Source organism: Molothrus ater, chromosome 21 (genome assembly GCF_012460135.2).
Source record: "Molothrus ater isolate BHLD 08-10-18 breed brown headed cowbird chromosome 21, BPBGC_Mater_1.1, whole genome shotgun sequence".
NCBI classification, from domain to species: Eukaryota; Metazoa; Chordata; class Aves; order Passeriformes; family Icteridae; genus Molothrus; species Molothrus ater.
Genome location: NC_050498.2, coordinates 10338422 through 10359945, shown reverse-complemented (window position 1 = coordinate 10359945; position 21524 = coordinate 10338422). Strand labels below are relative to the sequence as shown.

General features: G+C 59.3%; 1 protein-coding gene across 1 annotated transcript; it reads right to left on the bottom strand.

The window, feature by feature from the left end:
- Window positions 1-251: 251 nt before the first annotated feature.
- CUEDC1 (CUE domain containing 1) lies at window positions 252-21453 on the bottom strand. Its single transcript, XM_036395278.2, has 11 exons — window positions 21350-21453; window positions 9473-9934; window positions 8854-8981; window positions 7593-7710; window positions 6064-6232; window positions 5426-5509; window positions 4539-4628; window positions 4019-4112; window positions 3811-3869; window positions 3445-3515; window positions 252-3240 (listed from the first exon to the last, which is right to left on the bottom strand). The coding sequence occupies exons 2-10, from the start codon at window positions 9761-9763 to the stop codon at window positions 3448-3450; spliced, it is 1101 nt and encodes a 366-aa protein (XP_036251171.1). The 5' UTR covers window positions 9764-9934; window positions 21350-21453; the 3' UTR covers window positions 252-3240; window positions 3445-3447.
- Between the last annotated feature and the right edge of the window lie 71 nt (window positions 21454-21524).

Sequence of the window (21524 nt, the reverse complement as noted above, 5' to 3'; positions counted from 1 at the left end):
GGGGTTCTGTGCTGTCCCTGCAAGTCAGGGGGATGCTCCATGTGCCCCCTAGCCCTGCCACTGCCCCCCAGGGATGGCTCCTGGGTTATTGAGAAACCACTGGACACACATTCAGCCCCATCAGATTTTGGGTGTTTGCATCTCCTGGAGCTGGGCTAGAGCTGCCCCTTCCCTTCCCAGCCCCCTTTGTTTCTTCTTCCTCCTGTAAAGAGTAGAAAAATACACAGTGTTAAAAAAATATATACAGTGTGAAGAGTACAACAGGACTTTATTATAGGAATTACTATTAAACATCTTTAAGAAAAAAATCACTTATGGAAATAAAATTCTAAAATAGCCACACTCACAAATGTCACAGATCAGTTTGTTTTGTTCTTTCGAAACCTTTCTGTAGAGAAATGATACAAACATCACTGAGAATTGTACATTTTTATGTAAGAAACGCATTTTGGCTCCCAAGCCGGGTTTGTGGCCTTTCCACTCCACAGACCTGATTTTTGTTTTTTACAGGACACAAAAACCCCTCTCCACCTCCATTAAAACGATGCTTTGTGCCTCCAGGATATTTTGACACGGCCACAGAGTGACATCCCCCAGAGGCTGTGCCTGGCCTGGGATGTTTAAGGGCTGCTTGTTGGGGGGTGGTGGTGGCAGAGCTGTGCCCAGAGCCCTGTGCCAGGCCTGGGTGGCCATGGAGCTTTGGTGCAGGACCCCAGCAGGGCTGGGCACTGAGCCAGCTGTGCTGTCCCTTCCCCTGCTCCCGGCCACCCTTCCTCGCTGTCCCTCTCTCAGTGGGAGCAGAGGGGACAAGCTCAGGCAGAAAGCAGAGGCAGCTGCTGGCCTGGGGATGCTCCACCAGCACACAGCTGGCTGGCAGGGGTGACCCAGGTGTCCCTTATCGAGCAGATTGAGAGGAGCGACAGTGTCCCCCTCTTTGTCCCGGCTGCCAGCAGTGCACTGGCCTGTGGCCCTGTGCCAACCTCCCAGGGAAGCTCATCCCATCCCTGCTGCCAGGGCAGGACCCAGCCCAGCCCAGCCCTCGGGCAGCACCTCCCTGTCAGGGAGAGCAGAATTCCAGAATTCCCCTCCCAGCCGCTGGTGCTTCCTGCGCTCATGGAAACTGCGCTGGCACCGCCGCCCGCCGTGGAATGGTGACAGCCTGATCCGCTTCCAAGTTTGATTTTCTTCCAAATATGCAGAGCTGCTTTGGACTGGGAGGGAGTAACAGCAGCCTCAGGGCCCACAAGGCCAGTGAGGGCAGGAAAGGAGCCCCTCCTTCTCCACAGCTCTCTCAGAATGGAAATCCCACACGGGGACTAAAGGATTTTCCGTTCCTGATTCCCCCTTAGCCCCTTGCACCCCTCCAGACCCACATCCTACCCTGGGCTGGGCAGGGCAGCCTGGGGCATCCTGTGCCCTTGCAGCACTGCTGACAGTTGTGCACCCCACGAGGAGCAGGGGTGCTGCCCACGGTGTGGGACAGCCAGCGTGGCTTGGGGTGGCCTAACCTGTCACTGTGCTGCCACCACTCAGGATTGCTCTTCCATCCTTCAAAAGCAAAGGAGAGGACACCAGAACTGGTATGGGCTGGGTGGGGTGGGAATTCTGCTGCTTTGATTTTAGGAACCCAAAGCTTGCTGGCATCCCAGCCCATGGCACCTGCCCTGGCCCTCGGCACCCCAGAACTTGTCTGGGCGCCGGTGCTGCAGGAGAGTTTTGTGCTATAGAGACACCACCCAGACCCTGCAGCCCCAGACACCTGGAAACAGCCCCAGACACCTGGAAACAGCCCTGCCCCTGGCCAGGAACCAGGGAAAGTGAAGCTCAGGGGATGCCCTGATCCCCAGCACGGCTGGAGGGGACGGCAGCAGCGCTCAACAGGTGCAGCAGCTGCAGCGCCGCCGGGGCAGCAAATCTTGGCGTCCACTTCAAAGGCACGTGGGCTCCGTGGGGATTGAAGAGGAGCCTGAGGGAGCCAGCGCCTGCAAGGGGGACTTTTGTTACCAAACCCTGCCGAGAGGCAGGGAAAACAGTTGCGTGAGTGTTTGATGGCTGGGGCTCCTGCGTCTGCCGCCTTCACAGCTCCAATCCTGCAACATTTGTGCTGGTTGGCAGGAGGCAGGGAGTGAAACAGGCACGTCTAGAGCCACCTCCTGCATTTGGCAGGGAGCGTTGTGCCGATAAAGGAGAAGAAAATGTGCTGGCGGGAGCGGATTCTGACTTTACGCTCGTCACTCATTACTTACACAGCGAAGGAATTTGTTTATGTAATTATTTTTAGCCTGACAGCATCTCCGAGAGCTGCAGGATCCCGGCGCTGCGGGCACGAGGAAGGGGCTCTGCTTCTGCTCCTGCCCCGCACCAACCCTAGCAGTGCCCCCAGGCCCTGGCACAAACTCTGTGCTGGAAACACCTCCACCAGCCCTGCCAGCCCCTGGCTTGGGCTCTCACCCACAGTGAGAGGTGAGCAGGCACCCCCAGCACCCCACCCTGTGGGACGTGTCCTGCTCCAGCAGTGAGGGTTAAACTGGTGTGAAATCCAGCCCTTGGTGCTGCCCCACAAAGCTCCCCAACTTCAAGGCAGTTGTAGCAATGCCGAAGGCAAAGGTTTAATTCAAAGTGAAACGCCTAGGAAAAGAAGGCCTTTCCTTTATAAACAATTTATATTATTTGACTATTACCTGATCTGAATCTCTGCTCATTACTCCTAGCAATAAAAGACAACGGCTGTTAGCTTCCCTTTCTCACGTGGTTTTTGTTCCGGTGTGCGCAGAGTGAAGTTACATCAGACCACTACAGATATGTTCAGGAGTGCTCCGGCCAGGCAGACCCCACGTGGGACTGGATCCTCGTTAGTAGGACTGATTTCATTTCATCCCTCCCGTGCCGCCCGGCCGGGGAGCAGGCGGGGCTGCCCCTCCCCAGCCCGAGCTCGCTGGCTCCTCCACAGCCGCTCACTCGCAGCAGCTGCCCTCTCTTCTTTTGCCCTCTTTTCTTTTCTTTTTCCTTTTTTTTTTTTTTCCTTTTTGGCTGATTTTCTCGATAGGAAAAGTTGTTTTCAAACCATTGGTAAGAAAACATTGTGCCTCACTTCGATACTTGTACTTCAGAGGAGTACAGCAGCAGAGGGGGAACAGCCAAAATCTGGGTGGTTTGTTGGGTGGGTTTTTCCTTTTTCAGCCATCTCCTGATGAAGCCTCGTGCACGTCCTGTGCCAGCAAGAAACCCCAGAGCTGGGACCTGCAGGGAGGGGAAGAGAACAGCCTGTGCTCAGCCTCAGCCACACAGTGACAGCAGCCGGGGCTGTCCCAGCCCTGGCACCCACTGATGCGGCTTGTGCCCACCCAGACACACTCTGGGCCCAGCCTAAAGCATGTGGCTCTTCCTCCAGCCAGGCTGGGCCATGCACACCAAAGTGATCACCCATCCCCAGGTGCCTCTCACCGTTTACTGCCCTTCCTTCGGCGTCTCCTCCTCCTCCCGGAGCTGCTGCCGCCGTGCCTGGAAATCTTCATCTGAAGGCAGAGGCAGGCGGGGGCTGCAGCCACCTCCACACCGGGGCACCCCTGCACCACGGGGAGGAGCCCGGGGGAGGCAGCCCAGCTTCCCCAGGCAGGCTCTCCTTGCTCAGAGAGAGAATTCCCAGGGGGACTGGGGAGTTTATCCCAGAACATGGATGGAGGCTTTTGGCCCACAGGGGTATTTCTGCCAGCCGTTCACACCTGAGCCAGCCCTGGGGTGATGTGGCACCACAGGCCCCAGCCTGCCAAGCCCAGCACACCCAGCACAGCCTGGCACAGCACTCCTTACCATATGCATGTCCTTCCACGTCATCCAGAAGATTTGCTGTGGAAGCTGCTGTCCCCATCCTGCACCCTCCGCTAAGGAAAACCACTTGTGGGGCCAGGATGTGGCCAGGGACCACAGCCACCCTTCCCAGCCCACGCTCCAGCCACACAGGAGCCCTTGGGGAGCCCCCTGAGTGAGGCCCCCTGCCCCACAGCCCCTTTCAGGATACACCTGGTGCTTCAACAAGTGTTTTCTTTTTGATTTCCTCATCTTTGTCTTCTCGGAGAAGGCTCTGGCGAGTTCAAACAGCTTCTTGCGCGTGGCTGGAAGGAAGCAGCTGCCTCAGGGTCTCACCCAAAACCAAAAACCCCTCCCAAAGCTGCCACAGGCAGGGGAAAGGAGAGGAGCAGGGCTGGGGGTGTGAGAGCCACCCACACCCAACACCCTGTGGTGATGCCCAGACTCGGAGAGGGAGACGGGGACACCTCGGTCCCTGGTGGGAGGTGCTCCATGTTTTCCCCTTTTTCTGGGATTTTCATGACCTTCCTTACCCACCCCTCCCAGTGTCCCCAGTGCCTGCAGCCCAGCTGGGGGCCACCCAAGGACCTTGCTGTAGTTTGTGGTGGGAAAAGCAGGCTGTGACTGAGTTTGGGAGAGTGCCAGGTGCTGCTGCCATTCCCCCTGCCCACGCCACTCCCAGCTCCCCTCCAGCCTGCCCGGCTGCCAGCACGGGCGCTGCACACACTCACATTTCCCCATGTGCTTGAGCTTGTCTCGGAATAAGGCATCGTCGGACACGGCCCCACCGGCCTCGCTGGCTCCAGAGGGAGCTCCCTCACCTGCAAGGCAAACACGGTTCACCGGGAGTGCCTCCCTGCCTGCCTGCCTGCCTGCCTGGAGAGGGGGCTGCCACAAATCACTTCCAGTTCCAGCAGCAGCGAAGGGCAGCGTGGGGAGAGGAGGTGGGATGAGGGTGGGGCTGGCTGTGGATGGAGACCCTCTAGGGACACAAGCCCTGGCAGTGCAGAGCTGCGGGCTGGCAGCACACCCTTACAGGGGCTCAGTCCCAGCACCAGCACCTCCCTCCAGGGTCAGCAGCTCCAAATTCCCCCGGGCTCTGACTGTGCTCTGGGTATTGGATGATGCTACCCAGTGGATCAAGAGCAAGCCCAGCTGGGTCAGGGAACAGAGACCCCAGAGCCATGTCCCTGTTCCCCAGGTCTGGGAGCCCAGCTGGAGCCCTGCCAGGCCGCCCAGGCTCGCCCAACCCCGCGTGGGGCCATCGACACACACCAGCTCTAATTCTGACTCTGGGCAGCTGCTGTGCTCCGAGGTTAATCAGGATTACCCAGAACAGTCATTATGCCTCCAGGCACAATCCTCTGCTCCAGCCCAGGCAGGGAGGGCAGGGATAGATGGAGGCAGGATGCAGGAGCACCTCCACATGGGGAGGGCAGGAGCACCCACCCCCAAGACCCACCAGCTCCTCTCAGTGCTGGGAGGACAGCAGGGAGGGATCAGCCAGTTTCCTCCCTCCAGAGCCACTCTGGAGGCAGCTAGCCAGAGGGATGGGAATGCAGGGCTGTGGGGGATCCTGCTGTGGAGAGACAATGCTCACATACGTCTTGGAAGTTACCTGATAATACGGAGGAGAAACCAAAGTCGTTGCTGACAGCAACACCAGTCGACTTGGATTTTTTTGACTCATATTTCAATCGATCTGAAACACAAAAAGCGCAGAGCCCGCTCGATCAGACCCTGGAGGCAGAGCACATGGCTCTGCTCCCCTCTCCCCTCACAGCCCCAGTGGCTGCTGGCAAGGGAGGGAGCTGGGGCTTTGCTTCTGCACAGCGACCACAAGCACTTGGGTGGGAGCCCGCAGCAGCAGAGGAACTGCCCACCCAGCACAAGCACATGACGAGCACACCCGTGGCTTTCCTGGCACCTGCAGGGACGGTGCTGCCAGGACCCTGCAAAGCACCATTGACAGGGCTGGGGAGGGCTCAGAGGCCATTTCCAAAGCTCCTTGCTATGGATTCTGCTGGGCTCTGCGAGAGATGCTGCAGAGGGCTGGACATGGGGGGGAGAGCAGGAGTCCAGGGAGCAGCCCAGCAGTGTGGGCAGCTCAGACCACCAGCCCCCAGCCTGGCCACATCCTGTACTGGCTCTGCTTTAGCACAAGCCCTGATCCCACGGGCAGGGCACTGCTGCCAGCAGCCAGAGTCACAGCAGGGCACACGCCCAAAAAGCAGAAGTTTCTGAAGGGCCTTTCACCTCTCTCCAGGGCGAGAAGGAAGTCCCGGTTCCTCTGGAGCTCCTTCATGAACTCTTCGTTCTGCAGGAAGAGCGCGATCCGCTCGTCCTCCAGGTACTGCTTCCAGCGCCGCTCCTGCTCCAGGGAGCCCTGGCCCCGGGGCAGGGGCTGCCGGCAGCCGGGGGAGCCCTGGGGAGGCAAACAGCAACGTTGGGTGCTGCTCTCGGGGGTCCCTGCAGCAGCACCCTGGGGCTGAGCTCGGCCTTGTGCCCCTCTGTGTGTGACACCGCAGCTGCCCAGCCCCGCCGGGCACCGACTGCTGCTCCCAGAGGGGGCCCTCCCTCCTCTGCCCAACAGCCGGGGCAAAAGGGACAAACAGGGCAGCGCTGCCTCTGCCCCTTGGGAACGGGGACAGGGCAGAGGGGACAGACATCCCATGTGGGAGCCTTCTGGAGCTCCTTCAGCAGAGCAAAGGCTGGCAGGGATTTTTAACTTTAAGCCATGGGGTTGTGCCATAGCAGAACCTGTGTGGAGGTACAAGAAGGGTCTCAGCAGCATCGCTGCTCTATCTCCCATCTCCAGAGAGCAGAGCCTGCAGTGTCCTGCTGACAAACATCCCTGCACGAGGCCCGTCACGCCTCACACCTAGGGAGCAGCACAGCCTCATCCCTGCCTACAATATTTATCTGATTTGTAGCTGCTCCCAGAGAGCCATAAAAAGCAAAAGCACACAATTACTGGGGAAAGAAAAGGGCAGCTGCTCCTCTCCTCCCCCTGAGCCCAAATGAATTGGCACGCTCCTATTCCCAGAAAGGTAATAGAGCCTGTGAAGCTCAACTTGCAGAGCAATCATTCATGAAAACGTGGCAGGCTGCCTTTGGAGACAAAACGAGAGTGAGGAGCAGGGTGCCTGCAGCCCCCCCAGCCCTCTCCATGCCAGGAGGATGCTGGATCCATTTAGGGGTTCCTGTGTTAGCAAAGGGCTGAGGGATGCCCCAAATTGTGCCTGGAGCTGAGCAGGATGCCCAGCATGTGTTGGGGCTGCTTGTTCCCCATGGGATGCTGCCCATTGCCTGCCCTGCAGCTGGCACCCAAACCCTGTGGCTTAAAACAGCCATGGAGCACATGTGGACTCTGATTTCCCAGGGGCAAATCCTCTGGCTTGCACTAGGTTTCCCACCCAAATTCCACTGCAGCAGCCCTCAAGTGCCCTGGCAGTGCTGCTCTCCTTAGGAGCATTACTGGTCCTGCTGCTCCTCACCAGAGCAGCGGGCAAGATTTTCAAATAATTGCAAACATTAGGTGCTTATGGCAAGTGGCATTTCTGGCACTAATCACTGGGACAAAGCAGGAAAAATATCAAAGCTTTGCTGAGAGCTCTTTCACACCTTGCCCCCTTCATTCTCTTGAACAGGACACACTCCCAAACTTTCAGGTTAGTCCACACCTGGTACCCAGTGTGCTGATGCTGCAAGCTCAGGGAGGCTGAGCACTGGGATGGTGTCCATGCCACGCCATGGAACAGGCTGGAAGGGGTGGCCAAGCTCACCTGTGTGCCAGCTGGGGCAGTCTGCTGGGGCAGGATGCGCAGGAAGTCCTCGGGGAGGTTGCCCAGCAGTGGCGGGTTCCAGTTCCTGTAGTGCACGGCGCTGCTGGGCACGTCCGTCCTGTGGGGCAAGCACAGGCAGCACCTCTGCTGAGGAGAAACCCACCAACACCTGCCATGGCAGTGTGGCACAGGGCCTGGCACAGCAGGGCCTGGCACAGCAGGGCCTGGCACAGCAGGGCCTGCCTGGCTCCACCAGCAGTCCTGGAAACCACGAAACCCCAGCACATCCCCGAATCTCCAACGTTACCATCAGCTCTGGAGAGTGAAAGATTTCCTAGAGCATTTGGAATATTTGGGAGCTGTATTTCAAGGCCCTGCCCTGCAACTCTGCATGCTGGGTTTTCCTTCTCCTCCCTGTTTCCCTCAGACTCCCAAAACCAGCCTGGTGGAGCCGCAGCACCGCAGGGATTTGCCCACGAAGCTGACAAACGTCCCTCTCCCAGTGTCACACCCAGCCTGCACAGAGGGCAGGGGCTGGCACAGAGGTGCCCAGGGCTCACCCTTGCTGTCCCACAGCTACAGCCAGAGCGGGGCTGCCAGGGGCCAAGTGAGCCAGCCGAGGTGTGTGGTGAGCAGCCGGGTGGGGCTGGCCCAGCACCTGGTGTTTTCCAGCAGCAGCAGCAGCAGTGAGTGCTCCCCGCCCCCGAGCTGATTTTTGCCATTCCACACGCTGCTGGGGCGGCTTTCCGGCCCCTCAGCTGTTGGTGGCTTAGACCCTCACAGGGATTCTTGAGCCAGCTGTGAGCTTCATTCATCTCCCTTGGCTTTGTCTCACTAGACCCTATAAGGAGCAGGGCCAGACAGCCGTGCCAGGTCCAGCTGCCACAGCCTGACCCCGTGTGCTGGCACAGGGTGCCCCAGGAGCTCATCCTGACCCTGAGTGCTGGCACAGGGTGCCCCAGGAGCAGAGCCTGACCCACACAGGGTGCCCAAGGAGCTCATCCTGACCCCGTGTGCTGGCACAGGGTGCCCCAGGAGCACAGCCTGACCCACACAGGGTGCCCAAGGAGCTCATCCTGACCCCAGGTGCTGGCACAGGGTGCCCTAGGAGCACAGCCTGACCCCAGGTGCTGGCACAGGGCGCCCCAGGAGCTCAGCCTGACCCCGTGTGCTGGCACGGGGTGCCCTAGGAGCACAGCCTGACCCCAGGTGCTGGCACAGGGTGCCCCAGGGGCAGGAGCTGTGCGGGGCTGGGGCTCACCTGGGCGGGGGCGTGGGTGGGGCGCGGGGGTAGCGGCTGCCCAAGGCCTGGCTCTCGTAGGCAGGAGGGGAGTACACAGGAGGGGGCTCCTCGTCCGAGCTGTCTGGCTCCAGGGTCCGCTCCAAGATCTGCAGGGTGAGAGGAGGGGGTGAGGGCAGGACAGGGAAATGCTCCCCAGTGGGCCAGAGCCCCATGTGCAGCAGCAAAACAGGGATGGCACAGGCTGAATGCTGCTGCAGAGGATGGGGCAACCTGCTGGCACTGCACCCGGGAGGGTTTTGGTGGAGTTTGGAGTTTGGTGGAGTTTGGACGTACTGCTTTCAAGGGAAGAGGGTGGCTGAGCCTACCCTTGGTGCACACAGCCCCAGGGAGTCTTTCTGACAGCAGCAGAAGGGTCTCTGTTGGGTTTTGGGGTGAGTGAGGGTGGGTAGAACACTTAGCTTGAGCCTGAAGCACTGCCCAAGCCAACCCCTGGTGCAGCAGCCCAGCTGATCTGGGCACTCAAACCTCTGCCTGCAGCAGTTGAGTAGCACCGTGCCCGGGCAGGAGGAGGCAGGATGAGACTGACGTGACCCAGCTGTGGAAGGCAGAGCCCACGGAGGGGAGCCCAGGCAGTTACCTCGGGGGGGATGCTGTCCTCCGAGTCCGAGCTGTCGTCGCAGCCGCTGCCGTCCAGGTTCATCTGCAGGAGCTGGTCGATGGTGGCGTCCACGGCGCCGTTGTTGGCCCTCAAGACGCACTCGATGATGTCGTAGTCCATGTTGGGGAACATGGTCTTGAAGTCCTCCATGGCCTGGTTGAACTCCAGGCGCCGCACCTGCCTGGCGGGGCGGCTGTTGTTGAGCTCCTGGGCGGAGGAGCCGCCGCGGGAGCCGCCGTTGCTGCTGCTCCGGCGGAAGAGGCTCGTCATGGCGGGGCGGCTGCGGGGCTCCGTGCCCGCGCTCCCGGCTGTGCCCGTGCCCCTCCTCACCGGGGGCTGCCCCGGCTGCCAGCCGGGACCATGGGTGGGCGGCGGGGGTCCCGCTCCCCGCGGCCGGCGGCTCCGCGCGTCAGCCCCCGGCACACGGCTGCATCCTCCCACCTGCGGAGGGGACACGGACACAGTCACCAGGGGACACAGACGCCAGGGGACAGCACCCAGAGGCCCCCCTGTCTCAGCAGGGCACATTCTGTTCAGTTCCACCCGTCCCACCGCATCCTCGTGGGACTGAGCCATCCCTGCAGCAGGCCCGGAATGCTGGAGCCTGGACATGCCGTGCCAGGAGCTGTACCACAAAATGCAAGGCAAGAAAAATGGCATTACTTCCACTGCCCAGATTTAACGTTTCCAGGTTTGACATGTATTTATAAACACAGTAAAATCACTCTTTAAAATAAAACATGGAGTCGGCTCAGAGAGTGTCAGGGCAGGGGGCTGAAACGCTCTGCAGCACGGCAAATCGACCTTTTGGAAAAGCTACCAAATCCAAGATTAACATTCACTTTAAAACCATAAACAGATTATACAGCTACTGCTTCTCGTTTGAAAATGCAGGGCCAAATTCAGTTCTGGATTAACTCCACTGTTTGAAACAGAATTACCCCAGGAACACTTTTGATCCATAATATCATTTTCAAAAGCTTTTTCCTAAGCGGCAGGCAGAGAGTTCAGGAAAACTGTCCCTAAATGGTATTTAATGCAGAAGAACGTGCCAAGCACATTTCTTAGTGAAATGGTATAATCAGATTCCAAGCCATTAAGAGGAGCAGTCACCTCTGAAGGTCACCTGGGCTCTTCCCTGCCCAGCAAGACCATGTATGACAGCCACAGCCCCAGGCTGCTCCAAGGGGCTTCCAGAGGCTGCTGAGAACAAAACACACTTGCAATACATGGGGAACTCAGCAGGAGCTCGGGGAGAAATTCACTTTTTGCCCCACTACTAATTTACCCCCACCTTCATCCCCAGGGACAGCGCTGCTCTGGTACCAGAGGAATCAGAGGGATGATTCCTGCTCCAGGCACACTCTGATCTCCTTTCCTGGCTTTTCTGTAATCCTGGAAGCATTTCCATTTGGATACACCAGTCACTGCACCTTGGTTCCTGGGCTGAGCAGGTGCCAGGGACCATCCATGCCATCTTCCCATGGCATTTGCTCCCAGGCAGGACAGGACACAGGGAAAAGCAGCAGCAGCAGCATCACTGTCGGGCACGAGGGGCCATTTCCAAACAGCACCAGGAGCCCCCAGCTCACTCCTGCTCACTAATAATGCCCATTTAACTGGTCACTCAGCCAGGAACTGTCTCCATCCCAGCAACTGTCAGTCTCCAGGATCAGCCTGCCAGGAGCCAGGCGTGGAGCAGAGCAGGAACAATTCCGACAGCTCTGCCTGGCTCTATTCGCTGAGGACAAATAAATCCACTGGAGTCAATTAATAAAACACTGCTGCTCGCTTCCTCCTCCGCTCCCCTGACTCACTCCAGCCAAGAGCCAGCATTGTTCACACCTCTGGAATTATACTTTAATTGCAATATTGCATGGCTGGTTTAGTCACGTATTAAATTGAGTTGTAACACATTCACAGGGTACACACCTCCTTACAAGATTTGGCTACTCCGAGAGCCTGGACACCCACGGGAACACAGCTTATCCTGGATACACACACACAGGCACAATCCACGGATGGAGATGAGAGTTTCTGTGCAGAACCATTGGCTCAGCAATGCTGTGCCAGCCCATAAACCTGAAACAGCACAATAATCCCCCAAAGTCAGGCTGGAATTCTCCAGATCTCCATAAAGTAACCCAAGTACCTGGGCTGGGAAATCTTTGTCTCCCAGGATTTGACCTTTGAGTGTGTATTCAAAGGCTTCCCTGTAACCAAGAGGGCTGTGCCAAGCACTGGCAATCCCCCGTTGCCAACACCAACTCAGGGGAGGTGTTAGTCAACACTGCAGAGTCTGGGACAGCTCCCTGGAAGTGCTGGAGAGTGGCACTGAGCACAGACACGTGCTGAGCCATGGAAATCATCTGGTCAGAAAATGAACGAAAATTAGGGATGGGGGCAAGATATTTTACACCAGAAAGGCTCCGCTGCACATCTGGCTTCAAAGAGTCCCGAGGGAATGTGTTAAGACCTTCCCTGCCCTGAGATACACCCCAGGAATTCGGGGCTGGCAGGGGCCACACAGACCAGGGCAGTTCACATGCCCTGAAGGCTTTTAAACCCATTTTTCAAAGTCCTGCTGCTAATCCAAAGAAATGCAAATCACTCCATCAGCATGAGTTAAAATCCAGGGAAAAGCGAGTGGCGCTGTTGGCAGGAGCTGATTTCAAGGACCAACAGGTACCTGGATCCTGAGCTCCTCCCCAGCTCCTGCCGGCTGCAGCAGCGCTCAGGTGAGCAGCAGGGAGGGCAGCAGGACCCCGGGGGCGGCCGGGGAAGGGGCTCAGCAGGTTCCTCACCCTTATTTCTGTGATGTCAGTGAGGGGCTGGGGAGATGCCAGGAAAAGCAAAATCCTTTGGATTTCCCAAAAAGGAAAGAAGAAGTTGGCTGTTCCTGCAGCCCACGAGGGCACAGGCACTCAGGGCACGGGCTGGGCCCCTCTGCCCTCCTGTCCCCCGTGCAGAACCAGCCTGGGATGACTCCTTGGCTGCTGCCTGACCAACCTTTCTCCTGCCTGACAACAGCTCCTGCCCTGCTCTCTGCAGAAGGACCCTGAATGCTGTTATTCATCCTCCAAACCCAGGCACAGGCATAATCCTTCGCCCTTCTGCTGCACCCATCACAGGAGGAGCTTAAAGGCTTTGCAAGCTCCTGCTCTGCGTGTCCCCATCCCACAGGTCACAGAGCCAGCACTGGGGTAGGAAGGGCTGCCACAATGCCACATCCACACCAGCTTTTATCCAAGTGCCTCCACATGCTGGGACAGGGCTGGCACTGGAAATGCTGGTTTGTGTCACTGCGCAGCCAGGAGAGCACAGGACGCTTTCCCACACGACTGCTGTCTCAGTGCACACTGTGCTCAGGCACTGGCACACCTTTGGCTGCAGCCCCTGCCCTTGGCTCACCACTCCAACCCATAAAATACAACCAAACACAAGCTGGCCTTGGGGGGCAGCTCCCCCCTGCCAGCCCAGGGCATCACCCTCTGCCACCCAGGCTGCCAGTGACTTGCACAATTCAGAGCCAGCCTTGCCAGAGCCAAGGACGAGAGCAGAGCCAGGAGAAGGCCTCAGTCAGGCTCCTGGGGAGGGATAATGCTCACAGCCTGGCAGGAACATCCTCCTGTGCCCCTGGCATCCTGCCTGGGCACGGTACTCTGTACCTCCCAAAAATGGGCTTTTCCATGGAGGGACGGCCCCAGGGGAAGCTCTGGAGAGGCTGCTGGCCTCAGCTGCCCGGGAAGAGCAGCTGGATAATCCCGGGGGTGGGTCAGACCGGGAATGTGGTGCTGGGAGCAGCAGTTGCTCGGCGCAGAGCACAGCCCCACAGGAGAGCCAGCAGCTGGAAAAGCACCGGGGCTGATGGCTCACAGCCCTCCTTGCTCAGGGAACAACAGCCTTGGCACCGAGTGCAGACCAGCATATTCCCTTCCCCAGTGTCTGCTGCGGCTCAGACAGCAGATGGGATTGCTCAAACACTGCCCAGCCCCTTCTCCCCTGCTACTGCCACGCTGTGCTCATGGATCCCCCTGAAAACACACTGGAGCTGGGACCCCCTCTGCAGCCAGGATGGGGTGACACCACCGAGGGCAGGGGCCCCAGCCCCACACTCCCCAGCCCTCAGGGCACTCATCCCTTGGTGGCTGCAAGCCCAGGCCTGTGGTGCCTCAGCTGGGGATGCACAACAGACGTGCAGAAGCATTTCCATGCACAGGATTATTTGGAGAAAAGGGCTGACAGCTCCCCCGGTTCCTGGAGGGAAGACTCTTGGAAGAAGTCTCGAAACTCAAGGATGTTAAAGCAGAAGTAGTGGCTCTGTCCAGAGCAGATGTGCTGAGTTCTGCTGCAGCCAGGCCCCTGCAAGGGGACTGCTCAGTGTGGGAACGAGAAGTCTGGGAATGTGACTGCTCAGCAGCTGCAGGTGTGACTGTAATAGGACTGAAATTGGGATGAAAAGTGTATGATCAGGAACAGAAATTATGCTATTCTCTATCACCAAACATGCCAAGGATGTGCAGGATGGGCCCCTACCAGTGTCTCCTAAATCCCCTTGTCACCTTCCTCTCTGCCTCAGGGGATGCTGTGCACCCCTCCTTGGCCCACAGCCTGGGAAAATTGCTCCCAGCAAATCCTTTTTCATGGAAACAAATAAGCACCTGAGGATCTCCTTTAATTCTTGTTCTACCCGAGTATTAAAATGGCTGGGTTTAAGCCCTTTTCAAAAGCAAAAGCAATCAGGGAGGCGAGCACAAGTAAGCCCTGCTTGGGAACCTGTGCAGCACCAACCTCTCTGCAACAGGAAATTCCCCTCCTGGCCCTGAGGGCAAGTGCAGAGGAACCGGGAGAGCCACGGAGTGATCCCAATCCCTGCCCAGGTGATCTCCTGCTTTACTGGGAGCCCTGGACACTGCAGCACCCTGAACACTCGGGATCCATCCACTGTAAGGGAAGCAGCTGCTGCCTCGGGGCACCCACTGCTCTCCCACCAGAGCCGGGTGCCCTCCCTCAGGACAGATTTACGGGAGCCCTTTGTGATGTGGCCCTCCACAGCACCCAGCTGGCTCCTAAACCACCAAAACCCTGCTAAAACCCGGGGGGACACTCCGAGCTGAGAGCCAGGCAGGGCTGCACCCCTGCACCCACCTTCCCCTGCCAGCGCCGGGGTGCAGCAGGATCCTGGTGCCCCAGGCCTCCGTGCCAAGCCAGGCAGAGCCACCCCCTGCCCCTCGGCATTGTGCAGCGCTAATCCCCGCCTTGGCTTTCACACGTTTTCTGCAGCAGGACCGCAGCCCCCGCCCCAAACTAAGCCCACATTAATGAGGCAGCACTGGATCCTCATCCAAAAGTCGCCTGCCTTGCGAGGCCGCCTTGCACTGGTTTCATTGAAGGTAATTTGATCTTGGTAGGACGACATTCCTAAAATAGTTGAGGGAATTCAAACATGAAATAAGGTTTCCAGGAAAGGATTAAAAAAAAAAATAGGTCAAGCAAGTGTGAGCGATTAAAGTGACCCGGCATCCCTTTGTACGGTTTAACTGCGACTCTCTTCAACTCCACCTTGCATCAACGTGTAATAAATTAGATCCACGAGGCTGCCCAAAGCAGAGGGGCTGATATAAGATTATTGCAGGAGGTGGCCGGTGTCGGTGACCTTTCCTCCCACGGCTTTCACCGCCGACATCAAACACACAGGGCCCAGCTGAACCATCAGCTCAGAGCTCTGGAACGGCGCACACGAGCGGGATCCAGTGCTGCCTCCATCCCACGGGACAGCCCCTGCCCATCCCCAGCCTCCTGCCTCAGTTTACCCATGCCGAGGCTGGCAGGAGGGAAGCTCAGGCACCCTGTGCCCGCTGTTGTCCCTCCAGAGCCGCTGCACAAAGCCCTCTTGCCATATGTCACACAAACCCGTCTGTAACTGCTTATCCCTCTCCTCCCTTTGTGCTCCCAGCTCGGCACAAAAGCTGGGAAGCAGCTGGGAATGAAAGAAAATAAAAATTCCTGCGGACACAAAGGTGTGTGGCATTCCCTGGGGATTGGGCTCAGGGCCTGTGGAGGACTCGCTGCAGGGCAATTTTTGGGTTAGGTTTGGGCAGTGAGTAATAAAGGGGAGGGGGGGGAACATGAACCAGGCTGGGGGCAGGGCCAACCCCGCTCCCTGGATAATTAGTGTGGCTAATTTGCCATTATAGGCCAAAGGTCACAGAAATTAAAGGATAGGAGGGAAAAAGGGAGAAAGAGTTGAGGCAGACCTTCCCCTCCATCTCTCTGCATAGCAGGAACATACTGGAATGGACTGGAATGGACTGGGATGGACTGGGCTGACCCTGCCCCGGGCTGGTGCAGAGCATCTCTGCAGGATTTGGCCCTGGGCATCCCACAGAGGCAGGCACAGGCAGGGACAGGCAGGGACAGGCTGTGCAGAGCAGGCCCAGCCTCCAGCCTCTCTGGGGGCTGCTCTCCTGCCATCAGGGTTTAAGGGCCGTCGCTCAGTGCGCAGAGGAAAAATCCCGTATTGATTCACCCGGAGCTCTGGAGCACAGACCGCATGAGTTTCTATGGAAACAAAATTAGTGGAGTAAAACTCTCCCTGCCAGCACACGGTGAATTATTCACCAGGACAGGCCCCTGGCCAGAGGGGCTGCTGAGAAGATTTAAAGGTGATCATAGAGCGGCTGCTGTGATCCCCCTTCCCTCGGGGACCAAACCACAGCCAGGGAGGATGAAAGGCGCTGGGTTTCCATGCCATGTGTGTGGTGGGAAGGTCCTGCACCTCCCTCACCACATCCACAGCCTCAGGGGTTCCCACGGAGAGGAGGAGGAGGAGGAGGGATTCCCCCCTCGCTTTCCCCATCCCAGCCCCTTGCACCACAGCAGTAATAGAGGGCACAAAGTGTCACTGCCTGACGTCCACCTGCCATGCACTAGCCACCCTGTGGTCACCCATCCATCCCTGACACCCAGGATGAGCCTGAGGGCAGGACCAGCCACAGCCCAGCTCATGCACAGAGCCTCTCAGCAGCACGCTCACCAAGAGCCAGGGAAGAAGGGGACTAATGAAACACAAACAGAGGAGGGTTTTTTCATGAGTCACTGAGCCATATGGTGGATGCAAGCTACCCCAGGAAAGTGCCGAGCCAACAGTCCAGAGCTGCGTCCCCTCGCTGTCCTGGGACACGGTGTCACACTGTAATTGCACCAGGCTTTTGTCCTCCCTCCTGCTGGGTGACATTGCTCGGCACAGGAGAACCTGCTTGAAAGGCTACACCTCACCAGGGACAGGTATTTAATGAAGGCCCTACGTCAGCCCCCTCCTGCCAGCCAGCACAGGCTGCTCCATCCCGGCACAACCCGGACTGTGGGGCGGAGAAAAGCCCTGGAAGGAGGAACGCTGGGTTTGCTCCATCGCAGCACAGCACAGAAATTACACGGGACACTAACCTGGATTTGAAGCCAGGCCAAGGCTCAGAGAAGCTCTCAGTCTCCTCAGCAGCAGAGTCATTCCTGTGCCAGCCCAGTTCTGGCTGGCAAAGGGACCCAGAGCCCCCTAGCAGTGGCTCTGCTTGTTGCCCCCTTTTGCCAACAGCCACGTGCTGGGCCCAGCCACCACAATGGGTCACGTTCTTCTTCAAAACTCTTCTTGTCTCTCTTTCACTAATTTTAAGTTTGCATGACTAATACAGGTACACCCCATCCCAGCTGATTTGCACCGATTGTGGCAATCAGCAGCTAGGGAGGGTAAAAGGCACAAGGATTTTAGAAGGAACAGTTTAGGCTCCAGGAGCTGGGAATCCTCCCCAAAGCCTGACCCCATCCCCACCAGCCGAGCTCCAGGACTGTTCTCTGCATTTGCTGGAGATGATCTCCCTGTTTTCCCCTGCTCAGCCCTGCTTTCCTGAGCCAAGGACAGGGGCCAGGCTCCCTCTGCAGTGTTTGTGTGCCCATCGGCGTGTGCCTTCCCTGGGGAAGGGAGAGCGAGGCCAGGGATCGACCAGCTGTCAGGCAGAAGGAAGAAATACCACTTCCAGGAGTCAGAGCTCATTTCCCAGCAATAAAAGCAGGCTGGGGCTGGAAAAACGTACCACTAATGGGGATGCACATCCCACACCACTCCAGCCGCCAACAGGAGAGCACCCAGGGGCTGTAGCTTGGAAAAATAAAAGCCATCAACAAGGGCTGGTTTTAAGTGGCACAGCTGTAGATTAGGCCCAGATCAGGGCATAGAGGATCTGCCATTCCCCACACGGATCACTGCTGTGGATGATGCCCTCCACACACCAATCTCGGCTCCTGGCTCTGAGTTACGGCTCCTCCAGCAGATGGAAAAGAAAACCTTACTGCTTCCTTCCAGGGAGGGGAATGGCTCAGATCAGCATCCACCCTTAACTGCTCCACTGCCCATCCTCCCCAGCCCATTATCCCCATTCCACCCACACACACACTGCTCTGGGGACCCCAGGCACAGCCAGCATCTCCAGTGCTCACAAATGCCACCTACAAAAGAAGACCTGGAGAGTTTGTGCTTCCTGGAGCTATCTGTGGGTGGATTTTATCTCCTTTCCCATCTATTCTCAGTGTGCTTTGGTGCAGGGTCCTCGCTGCCGAGTGGGCAGCCTGCCTTGCCTCTGCCAGGCTCACACCCTCCAAGCAGGGCTGTGGGACACTTCTACCTCCCCAAAACAGCCCCTGGGCGCAGGGGACTGGGACAGACCTGGGCCCAGCCAGGGGACAGGCCCTGCAAGGCAGCTACTGTGCCTTTGAAGAAACACTTGTTGTTTGTTTGTCGCTGGGCAACAGAGAGGATGGAAAAAATGTCAATGTCATATTGTCACCTATGAGTCACTGCTCAGCACGAGATGCCCCGGTCCTGCCACCACCGAGCGAGCGTGGGGAGACAGGAAAAGGGCCTGAGGCACCCCAAGAGCAGCTCCCTGCAGCTCTCTCTGCCTGCCTGGCCCCGCTCTGACACCTTCCCCATCCCCACAGGTGGGGTCTCGAGTGGCCCGGGCACATCAGTGGCCCGGGCACATCAGTGGCCTGGGCACATCGGTGGCCCAGGGGCGACTTTGCGAGCCCTGGAAGGCGAGGCAGGAATTTGCATTCCTATTTGCATTTCCTAATTGCGCCTGCGGGTTTCCTGGGGCAGCGGCTGGCTCTGGTTTCCATGGCAGGTTTTGTGCAGACCTGGAGCACCGAGGGAGGCACAAAGAGGCCACAATGGCCCTGCCACTCACCCGCATCAAAGGCGGCCGGCGGGGCGGGCCGGGGCACCGCAGCCTGTCCCCCCCGGCAGCCCCGGGCCAGGGGACGGGGTGGCTGTGGCCGATGGGCTGGGACAGGCGGTTCCAGCCCCGGGGACACCCGGAGGAGCGGAGCCGCGGCCGCTGTGGCCCGGAGGCAGCGGCTGCTCCGCGCCCGTCGGAAGTGGTGCAAGAGCTGGACCCAGATGTTCCCCCTGTTCTCATTTCCTGTTGTTTTCAGCCAGCTTTCCACCCAGCTGGGTGGGTTGCTTTCTCCTTCCAGCTTCCCACTCCATTCAGGGACCGTCTGGGTCGCTGCTGTGCCCATCCAGCTCCCGTGCTGGCTCTGAGACTCGGCAGGACAGGCAAAACAGAGCCGGGAAAAGCCGGTCCTTATACCACAGCTGCAAGCCCAGTGCCACCGAGCAGGGGAGAGGCTCCAGCCAATGTCCCTCCACCACCCTGGTCATGGTGGCAGAGATGCTGCCACCACAACAAGAGAGGAACCCATCTCTGTGCTATTATTTCAAGGTTTTTTCTTATTTTACAGTTATCAATTATCATCACTGTCACCTTGTGCTGCCCAAAGCCTCCCAGCTCTGACCACAGGTGAGCTCATCCCCAGGCTTAGGGCAGAGCCCCCTTCCCACACGTCCCACCTGGGATTTCACCCTCAGGACACAGACTCTTGACTATGAATGACGCTCTGATCCCCTCCTGGCTCTCCCACTCCCAATGCCAGCATCTGTGCCCTGCAGAGGGTGTTGCTGCAGGCAGAAAAGCTCCAGCACCCCTGTCAGGCTGTGCTGCTCCCCAGGGCTCAGGGCGCCACAGCTCTGGTGCCACAGCAAAGCCCCGCAGCCACGCCACCAACACCGGCAGGTGTCAGCAGGTTTTGTTAATTTCCTTCTCATTTAAAAGCTCTTTTTTAATAAAATGCTGGAAAAGTTCACACCTTCCCAGGAACTCTGTGGCTGGGAAGAGGATGGGCACCTTTGGCAGAAATAATTTTGGCTGTCAGAGGCTCTGACACCAGGGCTGTGGACAGCCGGGGGTTGGTGCACAAAGCTCTGCCAGCATCAGGCACAGCCTCACCACGGCGTGGCTGGATAACACGGGGGGAAAGGCCTCAGGTGCACGGCTACCAGAGCTGATGGCAGGGGCTCCTCTGCCACGACGAGCACCAAAAGCTTCCCAGCACCCCAGCAGCAGCACCAGGGCAATCTGCGCTCCCACAGAGCTCCCCGGGGTCTCATTGCCCCAATGCTGCACTCCTGCCGAGCACTTCCACAGGAAAACCTCTGTGAAAACCACAAAAAGCTTCTCAGCGCAGCAGATGCCGCTCCAGCCTGTGTTCTTAGCGATGGAGGAGGAGGAGGAGGATGTGAGGAAAGCCACAGCTTCCCCAGCCGCAGGGCAGCCCCGCCAGCCAAGCCCCAGCAGCAGCCTCGGGGGTCAGCCCGGGATGGTGGTTCTCCCCTGGAAATCCTTACGGCTCCAGCCCCCGTGTTTGTTGTCAGTGGCAGCAGCAGGAGGAGGTGTGAGGAGGAGGTGCGACTCCACTGCTTTTTAAGAAAATAATAAAAAAGAGCCTTTCCAACCCGCCTGAGAGACAGACGGAGCAGGAGAGCACTGCTTTGAGCCGTGACTTGCACTTGACTCCTTCTCCATCACTGTCTGCCCACAGCGCCCTGGCAGCAATTTCAGCCCTGGACAGGAACCCCAGGTGAGGATCAGCCTGGTGGGATGGTGCTGCTCCATCCTTACGGAGGGTGACAGGTGTGGCTGAGCTGGGCACCCGCTCAGGAGCTCACAAGTGACCCTGGTCACCAGGAGGTGACCACCACGGCTGTGACACACCAGGGCCCCGCCAATTCCTGCACCAAGTGATGCCCACCGGGCGGGGATGGCGGGGTGTGAGGTGTGCTGCTCCATGAACGCGGCACGGGGCACAGGGACGATGTCCAGCAGCAGGAGGGCACTAAATCCAAAGCCCCAGTGGCACGGAGGGGTCGCGCTCGGGGACCGGCGATGCTCCGGGGCTGAGAGGGACGCGGGTCCTGCCCCAGGCCGAGCCTGCCTGCCCGCGCCCGGCCCCACGCGGGACGGCCCTTGCCCACATACGGGGACGGCCCTCGGCCCACGGGGGATGGCCCCTGGCCCACACGGACGGCACCCTTGGCCCCACACCGCCCGGTGGGCTCGGCCGCCCCGTGGGCTCCGCACGCGGGACGCTCCGGAGCGCGGCGGGCGCGGGGCCCCGCGCAGGCCCGCGGCGGAGCCGAGCAGCCGGAGCAGCGGCGGGGCCGTGCCGGGGCTGCGGCCCCCAGCGCTCGGCTCCGGCCCGGCTCCGGAGCGGCGGCCGGGCGGCCGCAACAGGCGCGGCCCCGGCCCCGGCCCCGGCCCCGGCCCCGGCCCCGGCCCCGGCCCCGCCGCCGCCACTCCGCCCGGGCCCCGGTAGAGGCCGAGCCGGCGGCGGCCCCGCTCTCCCCAGCCCCGGCGGGGCCCGCGCGGCTCCGGGCCCGACCCGCGCAGGCCGAGCGGCACCGCCCGCCCCGGCCCGGCCCGGCCCGGCCCGGCGCACAAAGAGCCCCGGCCCGCCCCCCCTTACCGGCGGTCGGCGCCGCGCTGCGGGGGCGGCGGCGGGCGGCTCCAGTCACGCCGGGAACCATGGAAAGGAGCCGGGACGGGAGACGTACGTGGCGGGCGGGCGGGGGCGGCCGTGCCCGGCAGCGGGGGGCGGCGCGGCGGGGCCGGGGCCGGGGCCGGGGCCGGGCCGGGCCGGG

Coding starts and splice junctions, on each gene's coding strand:
- CUEDC1 (XM_036395278.2), bottom strand. CDS start 9,763: ATGACGAGCCTCTTCCGCCGGAGCAGCAGCAACGGCGGCTCCCGCGGC. Junction 7,711..8,853: donor CCACCCACGCCCCCGCCCAG/GTGAGCCCCAGC, acceptor CTTGCCCCACAG/GACGGACGTGCCCAGCAGCG. Junction 4,629..5,425: donor TTTCTCCTCCGTATTATCAG/GTAACTTCCAAG, acceptor TTTGCCTTGCAG/GTGAGGGAGCTCCCTCTGGA.